The following is a 20,965-nucleotide window of genomic DNA, read 5'->3' as shown; positions in this document are numbered from 1 at the left end:
GGATGGTGTCAACTGAATCAGCAGAAAAATGATGTATAAGTATAATTAACACCTTTCAATGGACTTCCTATGGCTGGAAAACAACACAGTCATGAAAAATACAGTTTTTCTTAAAAAAAAAAAAAAAAAACACTGTAGGGACTGAAAGAAAGTCACACGACTGTTGTCCAGTTCAGAAAACTCACTTTTGGTCTCTTTCGATCGGATCACCATATAGAAATTTTTCTTTTGGATTTTATACAAAGACTGGAATGCTACACAGAAAAACTTTGGATTTTACAAATCATGGAAAAAAGAAAACAAATGGTGGGTCCACATGAACTTTAATGTACCTATTAATATATTAATATGTTCCGCATGAGGTGTTTTTGTTTGGTGCTGTGAGGCTCACGACAGTTTAAAATAAATACACATGATAAATCCAAATCGAATGCACAGTACAGAAATGCGGAAAAACTATTAATTTAATATTTAGCTGGTTTTCGGCCGTCCAAAATGCTGTTTACGTATGGATGAAACACCAAAACGGAACAAAACGTATGCAGGTGCACCTAAATCTGTTTTCGTGTGGACAGGGCCTTAAATTTAGACTAGTGCGTTGCTCGTGGGGATCCATGGGCTCTAGATTGGATAGTGTTTATAAAACAGGTAGCTGACATTTTTCAAGGATGGTAATAAATTATGCAAAGTTTCTATAATGATTTTGGATGGCATGTGAGCCCAGAATGTAATTATCAATGTCCACTGTTGTTACGCAATATCATTAATTCTCCAAAAATATTTGTCTTATTAACTGTCCATTTTGGCGCCATTTACCCTTGACCCAAAATGCATAAGCAACCTAACGAGAAATGTCAGCTCTCCCTGGTTTCTCCATGATCAAAGCCATATATATGCAAGCACGCACACATGCATACACGCACACAGAGGCCACTTGGCTTTTAATATATAGATGTTCCTATATGTAAAGATGGGGAGGTGTGAAGTGTGTGGCTGCGTACCCCAGCACAATGAGCTCTCCATACTTCACTGGCACTTTGGTGGAGGCGGTGGTGGAGATGTTTTCTTGTTCCGGGGAGTACATTAGGAATGGCTGATTGAGGTTAAGAGGAAGGTGAGCTGGGTGAGATGGAAAAAGGTGAGGGTGACAGGAAAGGGAAAGGAGGGGAGGGGAGGGTGCTGATCGTATGGTGGGCAGGGGAGGAGGTGGAGGAAGGGGAAGGGTCAGCTTAGCCTCAGCTCCACCCTCTCATGCTTCATGTGGCCCCCGCTCAGCACTTGTCCTGCCCTGCATAGTAACAAAGAAAGGACAAAAAAAGTAGATGTGAGACAACATCAGCAGGTTGCATACAAATTTGCTGAAATTGCATGATGAGTTTGATTTGATGCATGTTCACAGTGCTCCTTGATGGTGCAGACAGCATAACTTATAGTAGCTTCTGGTACTTATGGTTCTCATGTGGCCAAAAATCACCTTTTAGTCCAAGTGGAAGATTTATTTTTATTAAGCATACAAAATGTGCTACTGAAGTAGCATGTTTATCTTGACCTTAGAAGGAGTTGAGTGGAGGTACAGTAACTGCAGTAGGCAAAATGAATACATTTGAAAGAAACTAGAGATCTGTCAGGAAAATCACACAATGATACCCTGCACTCTGTTATATTAGTTGCTTCCATGTATTTCTACATTGGTGGTAGTTAGGGCTGCCACAACTAGTCGACTAGTCACGACAACGTCGACTAATGAAACCGTCGACAACTAATGTAGTAGTCGACGAGTCGTTTATTTTATTTAAGTCTTTGTTTTTCTCTCAATTCATAGTTTTAGGCAGCGAGCCATCCTGCCGTCATTTGAATGTTCAAACTTGGATAAGACGGCCGATTAAAACACTGGCCGTCTTGTTCAAAGTCGTTTAAAATGCACAGTTTACCGGAGGAGTTGTCTGTGTGTGTGTGTGTGTGTGTGTGTGTGTGTGTGTGTGTGTGTGTGTGTGTGTGTGTGTGTGTGTGAGTCAACTCACTGCAGACTGCGAACGGAGGCACGAGACGTTACATTCTGCTGAGAACCATCAGTGTAAGTGACACAGCAAGCAAGCAGAGAGAAACGATTTTAACCTGAGCGAACATTTAAAAAAAAAAACACATGGAACTGCCTTTACTTTTCTCTGCTCTTTCTCTACCAGTGTTTTTCTGATGGCACCGTCCTGTTCACACCATGTGCACGTCGTATACTGAATTTATGAGATCATGAGATGAAATAAACGGTCAAATATCCTTAAAAAATGAGAATATATAAATGAACTGAGGAAAAATTATGCATTCATGGGTTAAAAAACCCTGCTGTGGAGAAGCTGCAGTGATGTTCAGAGGTACAGATCACAAAAACCAGGTGAGAACTCTGAACTTTAACAGCTGTTATTTTCCAAAGGTGTTTATTTGTTCAATCTTAAGCTTAATGTAGTGTTCAAGCACAAAAACGTGACTGATGAGGAGAAAAAAATGACTTCATCACACTAAAATGAACTGGAGTCAGAATAAAAATACAAGCTGCTGATTTTTGTTATTTTTCAAAGTTATTTTAAGCTGCAGCTATATGTTTTATTCGTTTCAAAGTGAGTTACGTCTTATTTTATTCTGATTTATTTATACAAAAATATGGGGAGTCAAATCAGCCTGCATTGTTCTGTTCAGTTAATTTCAAAGTTTTCCTGCACATGTCTGTGTATTTGTTCCTTCTTTATAACAGTTTGTTGTTTGCATTTGCTCCACAAAGTTTTAAAACACAATAAAATGTTCACACTTTTCTTTATAGCAGTTCTGAAAAAGTTGGGACTATAAGTAAAATGAAGATAAAAATAAAAATGTTGCCCTATTCCCAGTTTCTCACTCATAGAAGTCAAAAGTTCTTCCAGAGTTGTGTCTTGGTGGCTTCCCTCACTTGTCTCCTTCCAGCATGGACATTTAGTTTTTGAGAACTGCCTACCTGACACAGATTTACTACAATATAACGTACCACACTGTTTGAATGATTGATGTAAATGAAGTCTAAGAAATAGTCACTGACTTGGAAATGTTCATGTTTTCATTCTGACGTTTCTCGGAAAATGCTGCAGGTCTTAATTTAGGAAATTATGTATGATCCAACTGGTCGACTATTCGCAAAAATAATCGTTGACTAGTCGACTATCAAAATAGTCGTTTGTGGCAGCCCTAGTGGTAGTAAATAAACCTCTGTACATGCATTAAAATGGACATGAACTAACATGATGTACTTTTTGAACAACAAAAGCCCAATTACCACTTGTTGAAGACATTGAACCACAAATATTTTCCTTCATTTAGATCTTCCATCATTGTTTGAAGTTTATTTGAAATCCATAAATTGGTTTTGGAGGAGTTGCACTTCGAAGACTCCTAGACAAACGGGCAGATGGATTTAAAATTTTTGAAATTTGGAATCTAAATTTTTGTTTGCATAGGATATACGAGGTCTGTCCGTAAAGTATCGACAAAGGAACACCTCCGTTTCAGCGTGTTAGAGGACAAGTTGGGACATGTCCAGCTCTCCACAAGTTCTTTTATACTCACTCGACTGGTAAGCACTGAAAGCCGAGATAGACATGTCCCAACTTGTCCTCTAACACGCCGAAACGGAGGTGTTCCTTTGTCTCGCTTCATCAGCGAATCGGTCGTGATGCGCGAAGCCTCCGCGCGGCTTTCCATGACAAAATCTCTTGTTAAAAGTGAAATCTGCTGGAAAATGGCTGATGTCCAGGTCTTGTGATAACCAGAGAAAGAGCACCCGACGGTCTCGTATCCACAGAGCCATCAGCTTAGAAATGATCCAGTGGTTTGTGCCGCGTCGTCGCAGCTCGCAGCGCGGCACACCGACCGTCCTTTAAAGGGGTCCTTAAACCTGTAGTTAAAGTCCTTATTCTCTGTGAAGCCCGTAAAATTTTCACTGAAAGCCAGATAAATTTTTCAAATGGTTTCCAGGTGCCAGTCTCTAACAGCTTCTGAAAAAATTCTGATGGAAAAAAAGTCCTTTTCATTCCGCCATTTCCAGACAATGAAAATCCGACGAGGGGGCGGGACCACTCCTTCCACAAGGCGTGCTCACAGGCGAATGACGTCACCGACAGGCGTGGAAAAACTCACGCATGCGCACGAGGGTTCAAGCATGTCTGACGTAAAAACATATGAATGAAATCCATATAGTTTTTGAAAAAAATAAAAAGGTACGATACTTTACGGACAGACCTCGTAAATATGGCAATTATATGAAAACTCTGATAGAAAAAAGCAGTGATTTCAATTTGGATGGCATTTTGCTGTGAACTGTGGAGGATTAACATCAGTTTCTTCCCCCACAGGTTCTTCACTGTTGGACAGTAAAGCCTGCCAAATGGACTGCTTCCACAGCAATTTATGACAGAGAATAAGAATTATTATTGAATGTTCATCAACAACAGCCTTTGTGCTGTCATGTATCAGGCAGTGCAACTACAAAGATTTTTTTAAAATGAAAATGAGGTTTGCAAATTAATAACTGACTGTAGAAAAAACATTCAGTTTGTTGGAATATAAATATATGGACATTTTCTAAATTGATTTTCCACTGATATAAAAAAAAAGTACACTAAATTTCTACTCAAAAGAACATTTCTATTATAACAGTAGTACAGTACTGCTTGTCAGTAGATAGTTGTACAACTCAAACATGGCACACGTACTGTATATTGTCAGCTACAAAACTGTAGCTTCATATGATTTTGAATCAATTGTGACAGATTTGTACATTAAAGATACAACACTACTAAAAGTCAAGACAAAGCCCTCCCTTGCCCAACTCAGGGTAAAGTTCTGCACTAGATGACCTCATGATCTAAGCAGTAAGATCAACTAGTATCTGGGAGGGGGTGGGGAGTCCTTGGAGTCAGATGTAGGTTGTGTCAACATTTCGGGTGCCTATAAGTAATGCAGCCTCTATCAGCCAAAACATGATTTCTGCTCACTGACCATGTGACCTAATTAATATGCAACTCAGGTCATGGTTGCTATGATAACTGTTCCCCCACTGGGACTACCAATGTGCCAATTTTGGTTAGTACGAGCCCAAGCGCCTTGGAGATATAGAAGCAAATGTTTGAACATAGTGTTGTGTTGTTTGGGTGAGTGGGGGCAAGAAATAATTATATGGATTCATTGCCAAGTAATTGTGAGTAAAATCACAGAGCATTAGGAAGCCTCAAACATGGGGATAATGGAAACAAAGCCATCCCTTTAAAGTGCATATTGCTGGTAAATGAAATGCCAAATGAGCCGACTAGTCTAACTAAACTAACAAAATAAATAAAGAATTATGAAAATATTGATGCATTGTGTTTTATTTTGGTATCATATGCCCTGATAAATTAAGTCATAAATACGGGGAAATTAGCTTGATTTCATGCCTCCCGGAAAGCATGGAGAAATTACAGCCGGTGCAACGTGAGAAATGGGCTTAGATCTATTCACTCAATTCAATTTGTGTGGCTAGCAGAACTAAACGTGTCACCTCTCCCAAAAGCGTGGAATGGGAGGTGTGGTTATTTATTTATTTATTCATTTTTGCAGTTGTCACAGAAATGGACACTGGACCAGAGATTAATCTTGGAGAAAGAAGAATTTTATCCATGTCTTTATCTGTGACATGAAAACAGAGAAAGTGACTGCTGTTGCAATCTTAACAGGAGAGCCGTGACATGGACATCGGACCAGTCCGCAGCCGTTTAACGGCATTACCTTGCCGTATCAATGACTGTGGATGATCCACGATCAGAACTTACTGACCATCATATGTTCTTAAAATATGGAGGATTTGAAAGGAGATAACTTTGTTTACATACAGAGCCGTGTAGAACCAGAGCTATTCTACATGGCTGGTGTACGTATCTCTCAGGATATGTATTTATTAATACTTTGTGCTTATATTAGTTTAGTTTTTTTCCTGAATACCAAAAGAAACCCAAACTGACGTACTGGTGTAAGTCCAAGCATGAAACTGTAACTGGACACAGGCAATCACCCTTCATGCAGCTAAAAATCTGTTCCAAACATTACGTAATAATTATAGATAAAAATGGCTGTGAATATGTCTTGTAATTTCCTGACACACTCTGACTTATTTGACCTTTATCAGCTATACTGCAGCCTGCAGAAGTTAAAGACTTAGAAGAAATGCTTTATAATGTGGTATATCATTTTTAAAAAGACAGTGTTGACTGGAGTGAGATATGCCCTTTAAGACCTTTGTAGGACAACATTTATGGCTAATATTACTCTGCAGGTACAAATGAAATGGATGAATTGAAAACATCTTGCTTCCTAGATGCAAGAATTGGAGCTGCTTTCCAAAAATGGAATGAACTCAAGCATATACTAATTGATCACCAAATAAAGCGATCGACATGAATGACATTCCTAACTATCCTTCCTGTCTATGCTTTTTCCTTCTATATAATGTGCAGGCAGGGTCATTAACAAAGAGCGAGCTTCTTACGATTGAGGTCACATGGCATGAATTTATGAGGAGAATGGTTAAGTGTGGGTATGGGTGTATAAATGGACCCACAAGCAGGATTAAAAAGAAGGGAATAGACAGTGAGCTGGACTGGAGATATGAAATCTCAAACGAATGCCTTCGAGAAGGAACAAACACATTACCAATCAGGAATTTCTGCCTTCCACAGCATCTTAATTATTTGGTACATGTGTGCAGGCTGGAGAACTACTCACTGCACAAACAACTGCTGTTTGATGTTAGAACGTCAAGGAACCTATGGAACTATGTTGAGGAAATAAGAGGCACTGACACGTTGCAAACACAGAAAATCATGATGGACAAAACAGCTTTGATGCAACTGGTGGATGCTAGGCTAACCCTATCAGGAGTACCCCAAGGCCAGTGATGTACCTTGTGGGAAAAACGATGATGATGACGGAAAATTTACCAACACACACTTTAAGTTCCAAAACTGCTCCTGTAATTATCACAACAGCTATGACTATGGGACTATGGCTGGTTGTGCATGTGACCAAATCTTCCTGTAGGGTGAGGTGGGTGTGTGTGTTCAGAGGACTACTGAAGAACTCATATGTGCAAGAAATCACATGGAGGAAGAGAGAAACAAGCATGTGAAAGAGCAGAAGATGGATTTCCTGTTTGAGTGAAAATGACAGACCTTTTGCATTCTTGACATCATGGGGTTTGAGTTCAGGTCATGGCTTCTCCCTCTCTCAAACTCTTTTTTTAAGAATATCATTCCCCCCTTTCTACTCCTATTTTTAACTGTACACTAAATAACTTCAATGTAAATTCATAAACAAGAAGAAAGAACATCCACTCAGCACTATCCACTTTCAAAGAGTCCTCATCGCAGAAGCAGAATATTTCACATACAAGTCCCAGAGAGCCTCTGTGCTGGGAGAATGTAGAACCCCACATGAATAAAGCATAAGAATAAAGTGTTATGACGATGGTGAGTGTTGATGGGCAGCTTTGTTCCTTAGTACTAGACAGCGGGATTACCGAGCGAGTTCCATCAGACGCAGGGGATGAAGTTCATACAGAAGCCTTCCAAGTAAACATCTTAAACACGGTCAGTTCGAAGGATTTCATAGTGTGAAACAAGGACACTGTTCATATGAGCATTTATCTTTTGAGTGTCCATCCAGAGGACAATAAAACACTTCTTTCTTATTCATCCATACAATAATGCCAGCAACTCAGTGACTACTACACGTACAGACCCTGTGCTGACTGTAACCTATAAATACGAATTTCACAAATTGATATGGACACACATTTCTAAACCATCCAGCAGGTGCCAGTGTTCACTAGGTGGCAGACAGGTCTATGGTATATTACATGCATTCAGGTTGATAAGTAGTTGAACACAAATAGAATTTTTGTAATTTTTTAGCTGAAATAAAACAACCAATATGTCCTTGTAGTATAGACCAGTATTTCCTAATTGTGGTCCTGGAGACCAAAACACTGCACAATTTCAATTTGTAAATGCACATAATGTTCCATTGGTTAAACAGCTGTTGATTGGCAGAATACTCCTGACTGAGGTGATCTGGTGTGATTATATCCAGGACAAATGGAAAATGTGCAGGCACTATGTAAATTGTTCATGTCATATTTTTGTTCAACAGCTTGGAATTAAAGCTAACTATGGAGACTGCAAAAAATCTTGACCTTTTCAGTTTAATTCTATTGTGGTGGCAGACAAGAATTGCGTCATTGGCCAAATACTTATGGACCTGACTGTGTTACATGAGGTGTGAATACAGAGTACAGGTGTGCCTTCATGTAAAGCATGAAGATTCCACATTCAAAGGAGCCCATTTTAAATCTCACACCAGCAATGCGTAAACACAATAAAAAATACCCCTGGGGCGACAATAAAGTATTTATTTGTCTACTTTCCTGTTTGTGAGGGTTTAAACGTGCATTTTTCTGAGAGATGGAAAGTAGAACAATAGCAGCAAGCCATTCTGATGACCGAGTGGAAAATGAGGCAACGAAGTACTAGTTTCTTTGTCTTCAGAAGCGCTTTGTCCTTTTGGCGCTGGTGTGTAGTTTTCAGGTGAAGCGTCCTGTAGCCATGGAAAAACACATCTATGAACGTCCAAGCATGTGGCGGCCTGTGTTGCGGCCAGTCCCATCTGTGTCCATGTGGCATTCAGCGTGGTTAGGTAGCATCATGAAAGTTGGCCTGACATTTAATAATATGTATGAGCTACAACAAGGGCCTGTTTATGTGTGATTTTTGCTCAGGTTTTGCTCTATTTATGAGTAGAAATGGAATTTAAAATTAAAAATCATAAGTTAATTAATGTATAATTGCCTGCAACAATGAATTAATGTGTTTTCATAAACTTAGAATGAGCCCTTCATAGCTACATAGCAGTGGGTCCTTCATGGAGGCTGCCATGTTGCAATGTCATACTGATACAGCATCCCAAAAGGAATCTCATTTTAATCTTGCATATTTTCTAGGTTGGCTGGAAGACTAAAGAAAAAATAAGGTGAATCAGTGGTTGTGCCCCTACACACTCTCTACTGGTTGTTCGTAATGCTGGCAATTGAACATATCTTCCTTGTTTAATGCTCAGCAGTTTTCTCAATTGAGTTATTAAGCCAACTCAAGCAATGAACGTATGTATGGTGGACAACTTGACAGTCCAGAGATAGCATGTACAATCCCAATTCCAATGAAGTTGGGACATTGTGTAAAATGTAAATAAAAACAGAATACAATGATGTGCAAATCGTCTTCAACCTATATTCAATTGAATACACCACAAAGAAAATATATTTAATGTTCAAACTGATAGATTTTATTGTTTTTGTGCAAATATTTGTTCATTTTGAAACGGATGCCTGCAACACATTTCAAAAAAGCTGGGACAGTGGTATGTTTACCACTGTGTTACATCACCTTTCCTTCTAACACCACTCAATAAGCATTTGGGAATTGAGGACACTCACTGTTGAAGCTTTGTAGGTGGAATTCTATCCCATTCTTGCTTGATGTACTTCAGTTGTTCAACAGTCTGGGCTCTCCGTTGTCATATTTTACGCTTCATAATGCGCCACACATTTTCAATGGGCGACATGTCTGGACTGCAGGCAGGCCAGTCTAGTACCCCCACTCTTTTACTACGAAGCAATGCTGTTGTAACGCGGCATTTCTGGATGTTGTTGATGTATGGCTTTCGCTTTGCATGGTAGAGTTTTAAATTGCACTTGTAGCTGTAGCGATGAACTGTGTTAACTGACAATGGTTTTCTGAAGTGTTCCTGAGCCCATGCGGTAAGATCCTTTACACAATGATGTCGGTTTTTAATGCAGTGCTGCCTGAGGAATCGAAGGACATGGGCATCCAATGTTGGTTTTCGGCCTTGCCACTTATATGCAGATCTTATATGCAGATTCTCTGAATCTTCTGATTATATTATGGACTGTAGATGATGGAATCCCTAAATTCCTTGCAATTGAACTTTGAGAAACATTGTTCTTAAACTGTTGGACTATTTTTTTCATGCAGTTTTCACAAAGTGGTGATCTTCGCCCCATCTTTGCTTGTGAACGGCTGAGACTTTTGGAGATGCTCCTTTTATACCCAATCATGACACTCACAACATCCCAACTTCATCTGAATTGGGGTTGTAGTATTGGGTATAGTGTTATATCATGGCGGACACAGTGTCTGACACACTGTCAGACTTTTTTTTAACAGGTTTGATTGTTCTACCTCTGCAAACCCCCCATCAACCCCTCCCGCAGCAGTTATCACTTCATCACCATCAAAACCCCCAGCAGATCAGCCCTCACCCTCACCATCATCATCATCACCGTCAGCACCAAAACCCACAGTAGATCAGCCCTCGTCCTCACCCTCACCATCCTCACCACCATCATCATCATCATCATCGTCACAGTCAGCCGGAACAAGCACCCACTCTCACCGTCCTCCCTCCTTCACAGCAGAGCAGGTCAGGAGAGAGCTAAGGAGACTCCACCCCAGGAAGGCAGCAGGCCCGGATAAAGTGTGTCCCAGAATGCTTAAGGCCTGCGCCAACCAACTGGGGGAGCCCCTCCAGCATGTTTTCAACCTGAGCCTGCATCTCAGAAAGGCCCCAGTCATGTGGAAGACATCCTGTGTCATTCCAGTTCCTAAGAAGGCACACCCGAAGTGGCTGAATGACTACAGGCCAGTCGCTTTGACATCCCACGTGATGAAGACCATGGAGCGACTGCTGCTGAGCTTCCTCAAACCTCAGGTCAGACATGCTGAGGACCCACTGCAGTTTGCATACAGGGAGAAGGTGGGAGTGGAGGACGCCATCCTCTACCTCCTTCACAAGGCCCACTCTCATCTGGACATGGGTAACAGCGCTGTGAGGGTCATGTTTTTTGACTTCTCCAGTGCCTTCAACAGCATCCAGCCCCTGCTACTGAGAGACAAGCTCATGGAGATGGAGGTGGACACTCATCTGGTCACCTGGATCACTGATTATCTAACTGGAAGACCACAATACGTCAGACTCAGTAACTGCACCTCGGACACAGTGATCAGCAGCACTGGAGCACCACAAGGAACCGTGCTCTCTCCACTTCTGTTCACTCTGTACACATCAGACTTCAATTACAACTCGGAGTCGTGCCACATGCAGAAGTTTTCGAACGACACTGCTATTGTGGGATGTGTGTGAGAGGGACAGGAAAGAGAGTACAGGGACCTGATACAGGACTTTGTGGAGTGGTGCAAATCAAACCACCTGCAGCTGAACATTGCCAAAACAAAGGAGATGGTAGTGGACTTCAGAAGGTCCAGGCCCACTCTGCAGCCAGTCTCCATTGAGGGGGTCGATGTGGAGGTGGTCCAGACTTACAAATATCTGGGGACACTTATGGACGATAGGTTGGATTGGTCAGCCAATACTGACACCCTCTACAGGAAGGGACAGATCAGACTGTACTTCCTGAGGAGATTAGGGTCCTTCAGGATCTGCCATAAACTCCTGCGAATGTTCTACCAGTCTGTGGTAGCCAGTGTCCTCTTCTCTGTGGTGGTCTGCTGGGGGAGCAGCATGAAGAGGAGGGACGCGGGGCGACTGGACAGCTAGTGAGGAAAGCTGGTTTAGTGCTGGAAACAGAGCTGGAGACACTAACATCAGTGGCAGAGAGAAGGACCCTCAGTAAACTGCTGGCCATCATGGACAATGTTGAGCACCCTCTGCACAGCATCATCATCAGGCAGAGGAGCTCATTCAGCGGCAGACTGCTGTCCCAGTCCTGCCACATGGACAGATTCAGGACGTCTTTTGTCCCTCAGGCCATCAGACTGTTCAACTCTTCCCATCTCAGTAAGAAATAATCCTGTGACACATCTGTTCGACCTTTTATTGCTTTCTTTTGCACTACCAACACTGTTTACATTGTGTACTGTTTACATCTGTGCTACCTCCTCACTACTGCACTACTACATTTACTCCTCCGTCATATTCTCTGAGACTGGATGCTGTACTTGCACACAAATTTTATTTTTATTTTTAGTTAGTAGCTTTTATTGATTAGTCTATTTTTCTTTTATTTACTTAACCCTATTTTGTGTGTCTGGTGCAATGAGTGTGTCTTGTCTAATGTGTAAGCTGCTGGATGCCTTGAATTTCCCTCTGGGATCAATAAAGTATCTATCTATCTATCACTTTCATTCTGTCTTGCATTTTGTGCAATATCTAAGAAATGTGATCCAGCTTTTTTTTTTTTTTTTACCACCAACAGTGGAGGGGGAGGAGAGGATTTCTCCATTTTTGGAAGTAATTTTTTGACAATGCACATTCAATTTGGGCTTTTGTGTGTGTGTGTGTGTGCGTGCATATGTATTTTATTTTTTATTTGACTCGCTCGTGCCTGATATATAGCACATCTGGAAAGTATTCACAGCGCTTCACTGTTTCCACATTTTGTTATGTTACAGCCTTATTCCAAAAAGTAAGTCCCTTCAGCTGCTCCCTTGTTTGCACTCGAGGTTACCACAGGAAATCCGAGGTGGATCTGCATATTGAATTGGCAGATGCTCTTCCTGACGGAACTCCACATTACATGGAGGAATGTGGCAGGGGTGGAGTTTGAACTGGGAACTTTCCGCAGTGAAACCAAGTGCACTCACCACTTGGCCACTACCCCTGTCTTTATAGCCTTATTCCAAAATGGACTAAATTCATTTTTTCCCCTCAAAATTCTACACACAACACCCCATAATTATGCCTTTGAGTGGCCCAGCCAGAGCCCAGACCTGAATCCAATTGAATATCTCTGGAGAGATCTAAAAATGGCTGTGCATCCACACTCCCCATCCAACCTGAAGGAGCTTGAGAGGTGCTGCAAAGAGGAATTGGCAAAACTGCCCAAAAATAGGTGCGCCACACTTGTGGCATCATATTCAAGAAGACTCGAGGCTGTAATTGCTGTCAAAGGTGCATCAACAAAGTATTGAGCAAAGGGTGTGAATATGTATGTACATGTTATTTCTTAGATTTTATTTTTAATATAAAATCAGCAAAAACTAAAAAGAAAAAAAAAAGAAAAAAAAAACTTTATTCATGTTGTCATTATGGAGCATTGGGCCTCATGTATCAACGTTGCGTACGGCGATATTTGAGCGTACGAGGTCTCTTAGATAATAAACCGACCCTTTTATTTTTTTTTTTAACTATATGGATTTGAATGACATGCGATTACACCAATCATGCTTTAACCCTCGTGCGCATGCATGAGTTTTTTCACGCGTCGGTGACGTCATTTCCCTGTGGGCAGGCCTTGAGTGAGATGTGGTCCCGCCCTCTTGGCTGAATTCCTTTGTTTCACACGCTGCTCCAGACGGTGCGCGTTGCTTTATCAAAATTTTTTCTGGACCTGTGAGGAATATCCGAGTGGACACTATTCGAGAAATTAAGATGGTTTTCTGTGAAAAGTTTAACGGCTGATGAGAGATTATGGGGTGTTTCTGTCGGTGTAAGGACTTCCCACGGAGCGGGACGTCCTGCAGCGCTTCCAGGCGCTGTCGTCGGCCTGTTTCGAGCTGAAAACATCCTAATTTAAGGCTTAATTCACCCAGGACATCGTGAGAGAACAGAGAAGATTCAGAAGAGGCCGGCATGAGGAATTTATGCGGACATTCCACTGTTTAAGGACATTTTTTTAATGAAAGACGTACGCGCAAATTCGCTGAGTCGTTTCCGTGACGACTCGGCAAATCTGTGTGCGCCGCGACAGGAAAAACACCTCCGTGTTGAAAACCATTTGTTGAATTCAGGCGGCTTTTAATGGCTTTCAACAAGTGAGTAACTGAGAAATTGTTTAACAGCTTGGGCATGTTCCAACTTGCCCGTTAAGATTTCCAACGGAGGTGTTTTTCCTGCCGCGACCCCCCGCGGTCGGGTCCAGCCCGACATGCGACTCTGCCCGCACGTTCTTTCATTACAAAATGACCGTTAACAATGGAATGTCCGAATAAACTCCTCATGCCAACTTCTTCTGAAAGTTCTCTGTTCTCTGACGACTTACTGCGTCAACAGAGCCTGAAATGTGGAAGTTTTCAACTTGAAACGGCGAGACGCTGCCGCCTTGAAGCGCAGATCGCCGTCAGGCGCCGTGGACCGTCCTTAAAGCGACACTACCAGACCAAAATCTCTCATCAGCCGTTAAAATTTTTACCGAAAACCAGCTGAATTTATTGAATGGTGTCCACTCAGTTGTGCCTTACAGTTTTGAAAAAATTTTTATCAAACAAAGCAACAGTCTCTGAGCCATTCCTAAACAATGAAAAAAATCGACGAGCGGGTGGACGACTCCTCACTCAAAGACTGCCCACAGGCGAATGACGTAACCGACAGGTGTGAAAAAACTTTCGCATGCCCACGGGGGTTCAAGCATGTCTGATGTAATCACACGTGATTCAAATCCATATTGTTTTTGAAAAAAATAATAAGGTCGGATACTTTTCTAATAGACCTCGTATATGGGGTGTACGCCAAAACGGCTGCGCTACTTGGCATTTATCAATGTGGTCGTTGGCGTACGCTGCGCTGAAAATATACACCAGGTCGAGAGGTGGCGTAAATTATACACCAAAATGAACCAGCACTGGAATCCACATAAAAATGAAGATAATCAACATGATAAACAGTGCCATTATACAAATCAATGCATATGTTACATAAATAACACTTTCCTGATTATACTACATAATAATCAATACAAATCCCGCCTTTGCGGGATTGTTATGGAGCACGATCCGTGGCCACAGCGCTGACTGCAAAGAAAGCACTGCACACCTTTTTCTCCAGACTTCGAGCCTGGAGCCAGAGCAGCGCTGAGCTTAACTTCATGTGGTGTAATCGTTTTAGACTATGAAATTGATAATAACAACTGTAGTTTTGTCATTCCCTTAATTCGCCCGTACTGCAACCAGGTTTTGTCGTCTCCATTCGGTTGTCACAATAAAATAAATACAGAAATACATTTAAAAAATAAAGAAATCTGACAGATTAGGTGTGTCTTATTAATTGAGCGAGCAAATATCCACATGTCAAGAATTACTGACATGTGAAAAGAGAATAGTGGTCCCTCGCTATTACGCCGTTCACCTGTTGTGGCCTCGGAGTCTCGCGGAGTATTTAGTCCAATTTTGCATGCCTTTTTTTTTTTTTTTTTTTACAGTGTTCTGTGTTCTGCGTATCTGTTTATAAGAATCTTGCTGCCCAGAAGAGAAAAGAGCGCCAACAACTACTCATAACTGTGTTTGTCACACGGAAACAAACACCTGCTGCAGCGAGATGTGAGTGGAAAAGGTGCAGCGCCAGGACGCAGAGGCCCGATCTGTGAAATACTGGTGAGTCACTATTAATAATTTCTTATGTGTCCGACCTCCTTCGTTGATCGTTAAAATTAATTCGTTAGTTTTAAATGCCATCATAATTATTTATAGGAAAACGTTCTATTTTTATTTCTCAAACAAATGTTTGGGCCTGAAAACAGTTTGGTCTTATTTTCCTACGAAGGTTTGAACTTTGAGAGTGTTTACACACAAGAGAAAAGTGAGAAAATGTTCATGCCTGATTGAGAAAGTGTATAAACTGTGTAGTGAGGGGTTTTACAGCTTTGAAACATCTATAATAATTGTAAAAAATAACGCTGACTACGTCGCGGTTTCGTGTATTAGAGGCTATTTTTTAGAACGTAACTCCAGCGATTAATAAGGGACCACTGTAACACTTTATTGATTATATACTACAAAACAATTGATACTCTTGATTGATAACAATTGACGCTCTATTGGCACGCGTCGTGATTGGTGGAGTTCTTTTTCATTGCCGTCTTCCCAGCTTCCATGTTTTAAAATGAGGGTGTGTCTGAAGTGGAGTCTGAATATTTATGGGCGTGTTTATTATAATTACGATCGTTTCCACCCGCCGCATTTATCAAGGTCACGTCAGGCGTACGCCAGAAATGGGCAGGTGCACACTGCTTGATACATGTCATGGCGACTTTGGTGTATTTCAAGTTTATGCCATAAATTTACGCCACAAGTGCGCAACATTGATACATGAGGCCCATTATGAGTAGAACTTTGAGGGGAAAAATGAATTTATTCCATTTTAGAATATGGCTGTAACATAACATGTGGAAAAAGAAGTGCTGTGAATACTTTCTGGATGCAGTGTAGTCGTCAGCTGCACCTCCAAAGCACATCTCTAAACAGCTTATACAAACTTAAGAATATCACCATCAGCTTTTCCTTTGGTGGAATCCAGATCCCGTGTGCCACAGAGCTCCATGGGCATTTGGTAAAGCGCAGAGCAGAAAGCGGCTTCTTGGAACCAGACAGCAATCATGAGACTTTTTTCAATTGCTGAAATGCTTTTTTTTATTATTTCTGGTTTTATAATTTCCATGCATGTGATGTCTTTCCCAGTCATAGAAAGTCCAGTATAGAAAGTCCAGTGAAAAGTGTGAATTAATGTTGCTAGTATGATATGCAATGTGCAGAGACCTTTTGTCTCTACGTATTTGGCTCTGTCTTCTGCGGCATGTGTGAATAAACCCAGAGCTGCACCTATATTCGGCTGCTCAGATATTTTGATGAGCCAACAATGTAAGCTAAAACTTAACAAAACAAAACAATGCAAATTGGTTTCTTTTATGAAAATTGCAGATAATGAGGGAGCAGGCTGCAGTAGCTGTGGATGAGGGACTGAAATTGTAAATAATAATAATAATAATAATAATAATAAATGGAAGCACTCGAAGAGTGCAACCCTCCGCCAAGGCCATAGGGTCACTGACATCACATGGAATACCCTTTAGCAAAGAGACTTATTCCACATCGTTTCACGCATTTACCGTCATGTTTCAGATTCAATGATAAACCCTTAAATCTTCAGCAAATGTATTCATAGAGAAACTGCATGAACTACACAAGTTTTATTTTCTCATAAGTTTATTCAATGAGGAGAAACAAATGCTAAATTACTATTGTGTCGTAACTTAATTTTTGTTCAGCCTTTGTGACCCGTCTTCATAAAGTTAGATGCAAAAATGTTGAAACTGGCCCTATCATGCAATGATAAAGAATCCTTAAAAAACTTCCTGGATCCGAATCGTGTTCCAGATCATTACCAAAATGTAATGACTTCTAAGTTAGGCCAAGATAAAAAGTATCAAAAAATTTCATTCAAATCTGTTGAGGATTTTTTGAGTAATCCTGCTAACAAACCAACCAACCAACAAACGGACGCGACCGAAAACATAACCTCCTTGGCGGAGGTAATCATTATATAAGAAATTATTTGAGTTTTAGCTCATTTATCCCACCTATTGTGGCTGGCAGAGACTAACAAGTTTGAGAACCTTAGTGTTTGGGAAATGGAGGATTATATGGGTTTTGTAATCACAAAAAAAAAAAGCAAAGGAACATGAATCCCCCTCACCAAAGAAGCAAAAATGTGAAGTGAAACAATGTAATTGGTGCAGAAATGTGATCTGCAACCTCAGTATAAGATGACACTAAATCTGACACTCTGTAGCTTGTGTTTGATATTTGTTTACCAGAGTTTGTGATGATTGATATGATTCCAAAATAGATCATTATTATATTTCAACAGAATAAGCAGCACGACAGGAAAGTGCCATTTGATAATACAGAGGCACAGTAAGCATGAAGGTTGACACATTCACAGCCTCACACTCAAAAGAAATCTCACATAATACCTCACTCACAATGTGTTAAGTCAGCAACAGATCTATATTCAGACTATGGCCACAGAACATTTACAGCTGTTTAACTACTGCTAAAAAAAACATCATCACATTCAGCAACACGAAGAGCAGAGGGTGAAGGTCAACCCTGAATTAAAGACAGAGAGGGTTTTTTCTGAAGTGGCAGAATAAAAATAAGACGGAACACGAAGTCTCACCAGGTTTCAACACATTTAAGAAATTCATTCAGTTCACACATCATATGGTAATACTAGTACTAAGGGTTGTGAATACTTTAAAAGGACAAACTGATGTCGATTTGAAGTAAATAGTTTATTCTGGGAATAAAACCAAAATGAAGGAGCAAGCTCGAGTCCCACTTGCACTGCAGACAGATGAGATAAATCTACTTTGTGGCATTATACACACACACAATCAATCAATCAATCAAGTTTTACTTCTAAAGCACTTTACAACAACCAAAGTTGATCAAAGTGCTGCACACAGTTAAAAACAACCATAAGATAAAACATATACATCTAAAATATATTACAATTGTTGGTTTTCCAGGGAGTCTCAGCTCTATGTGTCAAAGGCCAATTGAAACAGATACGTTTTCAGCCTGGCTTTGAACAGGGGCAGGGATGAGATGGAGCATAACTCCAGAGGAAGAGAGTTCCAGAGTCTAGAACCACAGCAAAGGCACGATCGCCCCACTCTCTGTACCTCGACCTTGGAACCACCAGCAGGTGTTGGTCTGAAGAGCACAAGGCTCTGCTGGGCTGGTGAGAGGTCAAAATGTCACTGAGATAAGTCGGAGCGAGGCCATGGATTGAACTAAAGATGAACAACAAGAGTTTAAATTGTATTCAGAACTGAAACGGGAGCCACTGGAGGGAGTAAAGAACTGGTGTGATATGGTCGTATACACAACAGAATGAGCTTTCCTAAATGTGTGTGCGCATGTGTAAAACATACTTTGATATATAGTATGTGAGTGCATTCTGCAAGCATGTTTGGCTGCACAAGTGATGATTTATTCACATTATACTAACAGGGCACATACCTGTACATGACCTCTGATACTGGCATTTACTTTGTCATGTAACAAAAGATACGTGCATTTAAAAAGCATCATTTTAGAAATTTTAAAATAAACAAGCTTGAATTTTTTAAAATTTGAAGTCATAAAAAATTAAAATGTGTAAAAACACAATCCAAGGTTTCACAAATGTTTTAACATCTGTAAAGTTGACTTAGCTTGGCATGTATATATATTTTTTATTGCTAACAATTTAAAAAATAATTAGCCATTCAATATCAACAACTTGAACACTGTGATGTCATGAGGCAAAAATGTTAGAGATCATGAAAGCTTGTTTTATAATGCTAAAGAAAATTACAAAAATCAGGTAAATCTACACTGCCAATTTTTGTTTGACTGCACAAAATTTTGTTAAAATCTTTCTTTAAATAACTTAGCTTCAGTTTAACAGACACACACACACAACCTCTGTTCTGCCATTATTTGGTAGAGGTAGCATGTAGGAATAAAATGGGCCTTCTCTTTTTGCCTTAGGCTAAAGATAAATGGGTAAAAATGAATGGAAACAAAAATACAAGCTTCATTAACTGAAAGGCTGAGCTCAGCTACTGTCAGCATATGCTGATGATGACACATAATTTGGCTCAAAAGTCAGGCACATCCAGTAATAAGGCAAAGATTGTCCTTTGAGAAGAAATGTTTCCTCTTATCCTGCACTTGGTAGGCAAATAGGCTCCAACTTTCCTCTGAAATACTGTTACGAGCACAGAGGTGAGCAGCATGTGCTTCTGTACACAACTACTCTATGTCGATTAAACTGTCATGAACAGGTGTGAAGAATCAGTCGAATAATTGCATCCTGTTTTCCATTTCCTGATGCATATCATTCCTCCCTCCTCTTCACATTGCTGTGGGAAACCAGCTGTTTGTCTGAGATGCATAGATGGGTTCATGAGTCATGACATGAAGCAAAGTGCAAAAAACAACATCAAAATGCCCTAGAAAACTGCCTCTACTCAGCTTTTACCAGCAGAGTTAGTTAGTTGACAGATTACTTATATGCTCTTAAGTAACTTGGCTGTCGGCTGTTCAAACAGTGCCGTTTGTTTTCTGTTTGATGCAGACATTGGCAGCCTGCAGAGCTGGCCTTATACAGGAAAGAGGTGGAATATGCTTCAGCTCTCAAGTAATTTTTTTGCTGTGCAGAATGCACTATGTACTACACAGAATTACTGTTAATATCCTTTTTTGCAGTGTTATAAATAAATAAATGCCTCCACAGTTTTTGCAGCTCTGCACCAAAATGTAATTATTTGCACAATATAAATATGTTAGACCACATACACATTTTCATTGTATAAAAATTATTCATCACCCATCATTCATTCATTCATTCCTTCCTTTTCCATACTCACTTACTCCAATCAAGGCACAGAGCATGGTTTCTTATTTTCTATGCTTTAATCATGTTTAATTTCCTTAATGTTATTATTAAAATTGTGAAATGCAATCTGTAGATTAAAACAGGGGGTTTTATTTTGAAACTTGACCAGATTCACAATGCAATTTTAATATATATGTACTAGTTGCATTCAAAAATTTATTAAAGGTGACATCCCTAACACAATGTATATTCCACATATGTACTCTGATGTGTGTGTGTGTGTGTGTGTGTGTGTTTAGTGTGTGTGAGGTCCTGAGTAAGCTATGGGCCTCTGTGTTCCTGCATGACACAGGACTCTCTGTGGCTCCGCGCCAACTGGTGCTTAGCTACCGAAGCACACAGACATACAACATTAGATCCAGCGCTGTGTGTGAATGGCTCGGCTGGTTTATGACAGGGTGCTGATGACAGTAGAACAGTGACTTCACACTCGGGGAAAACACTTTTAAAACTTTACTGCAAGAAGGCACCAATAATAACACAACAGATGACAACCAAATATACATGCATAGAGGCACATGCATGTACAAACACACATCTACATATACAGACACAAGCAGCTCATGTCAGCAGCTCCAGCTTTACTGTTCATTAAATTTTCATATGAGCTCCAGCACAACACGTCAAACTATTTATTTAGAATATACTAAAGTGCAAC

At 40.5% G+C, this 20,965-nt stretch overlaps 1 protein-coding gene across 2 annotated transcripts in view; it reads right to left on the bottom strand.

The window, feature by feature from the left end:
- The window catches only part of peli1b (pellino E3 ubiquitin protein ligase 1b), a 108,745-nt gene that overhangs the window by 31,191 nt on the left and 56,589 nt on the right, over positions 1-20,965 (bottom strand). For both annotated transcript variants that reach the window (XM_034185528.1, XM_034185529.1), the window contains exon 2: positions 1,002-1,288. In XM_034185528.1, the coding sequence (XP_034041419.1) occupies positions 1,002-1,084 (83 nt within the window). In that variant the 5' untranslated portion in view covers positions 1,085-1,288. The remainder of the gene's footprint in view (positions 1-1,001; positions 1,289-20,965) is intronic.

Source organism: Thalassophryne amazonica, chromosome 13, assembly GCF_902500255.1.
Source record: "Thalassophryne amazonica chromosome 13, fThaAma1.1, whole genome shotgun sequence".
Classification (NCBI taxonomy): Eukaryota; Metazoa; Chordata; class Actinopteri; order Batrachoidiformes; family Batrachoididae; genus Thalassophryne; species Thalassophryne amazonica.
This window is presented reverse-complemented; position numbering and strand designations above follow the sequence as displayed.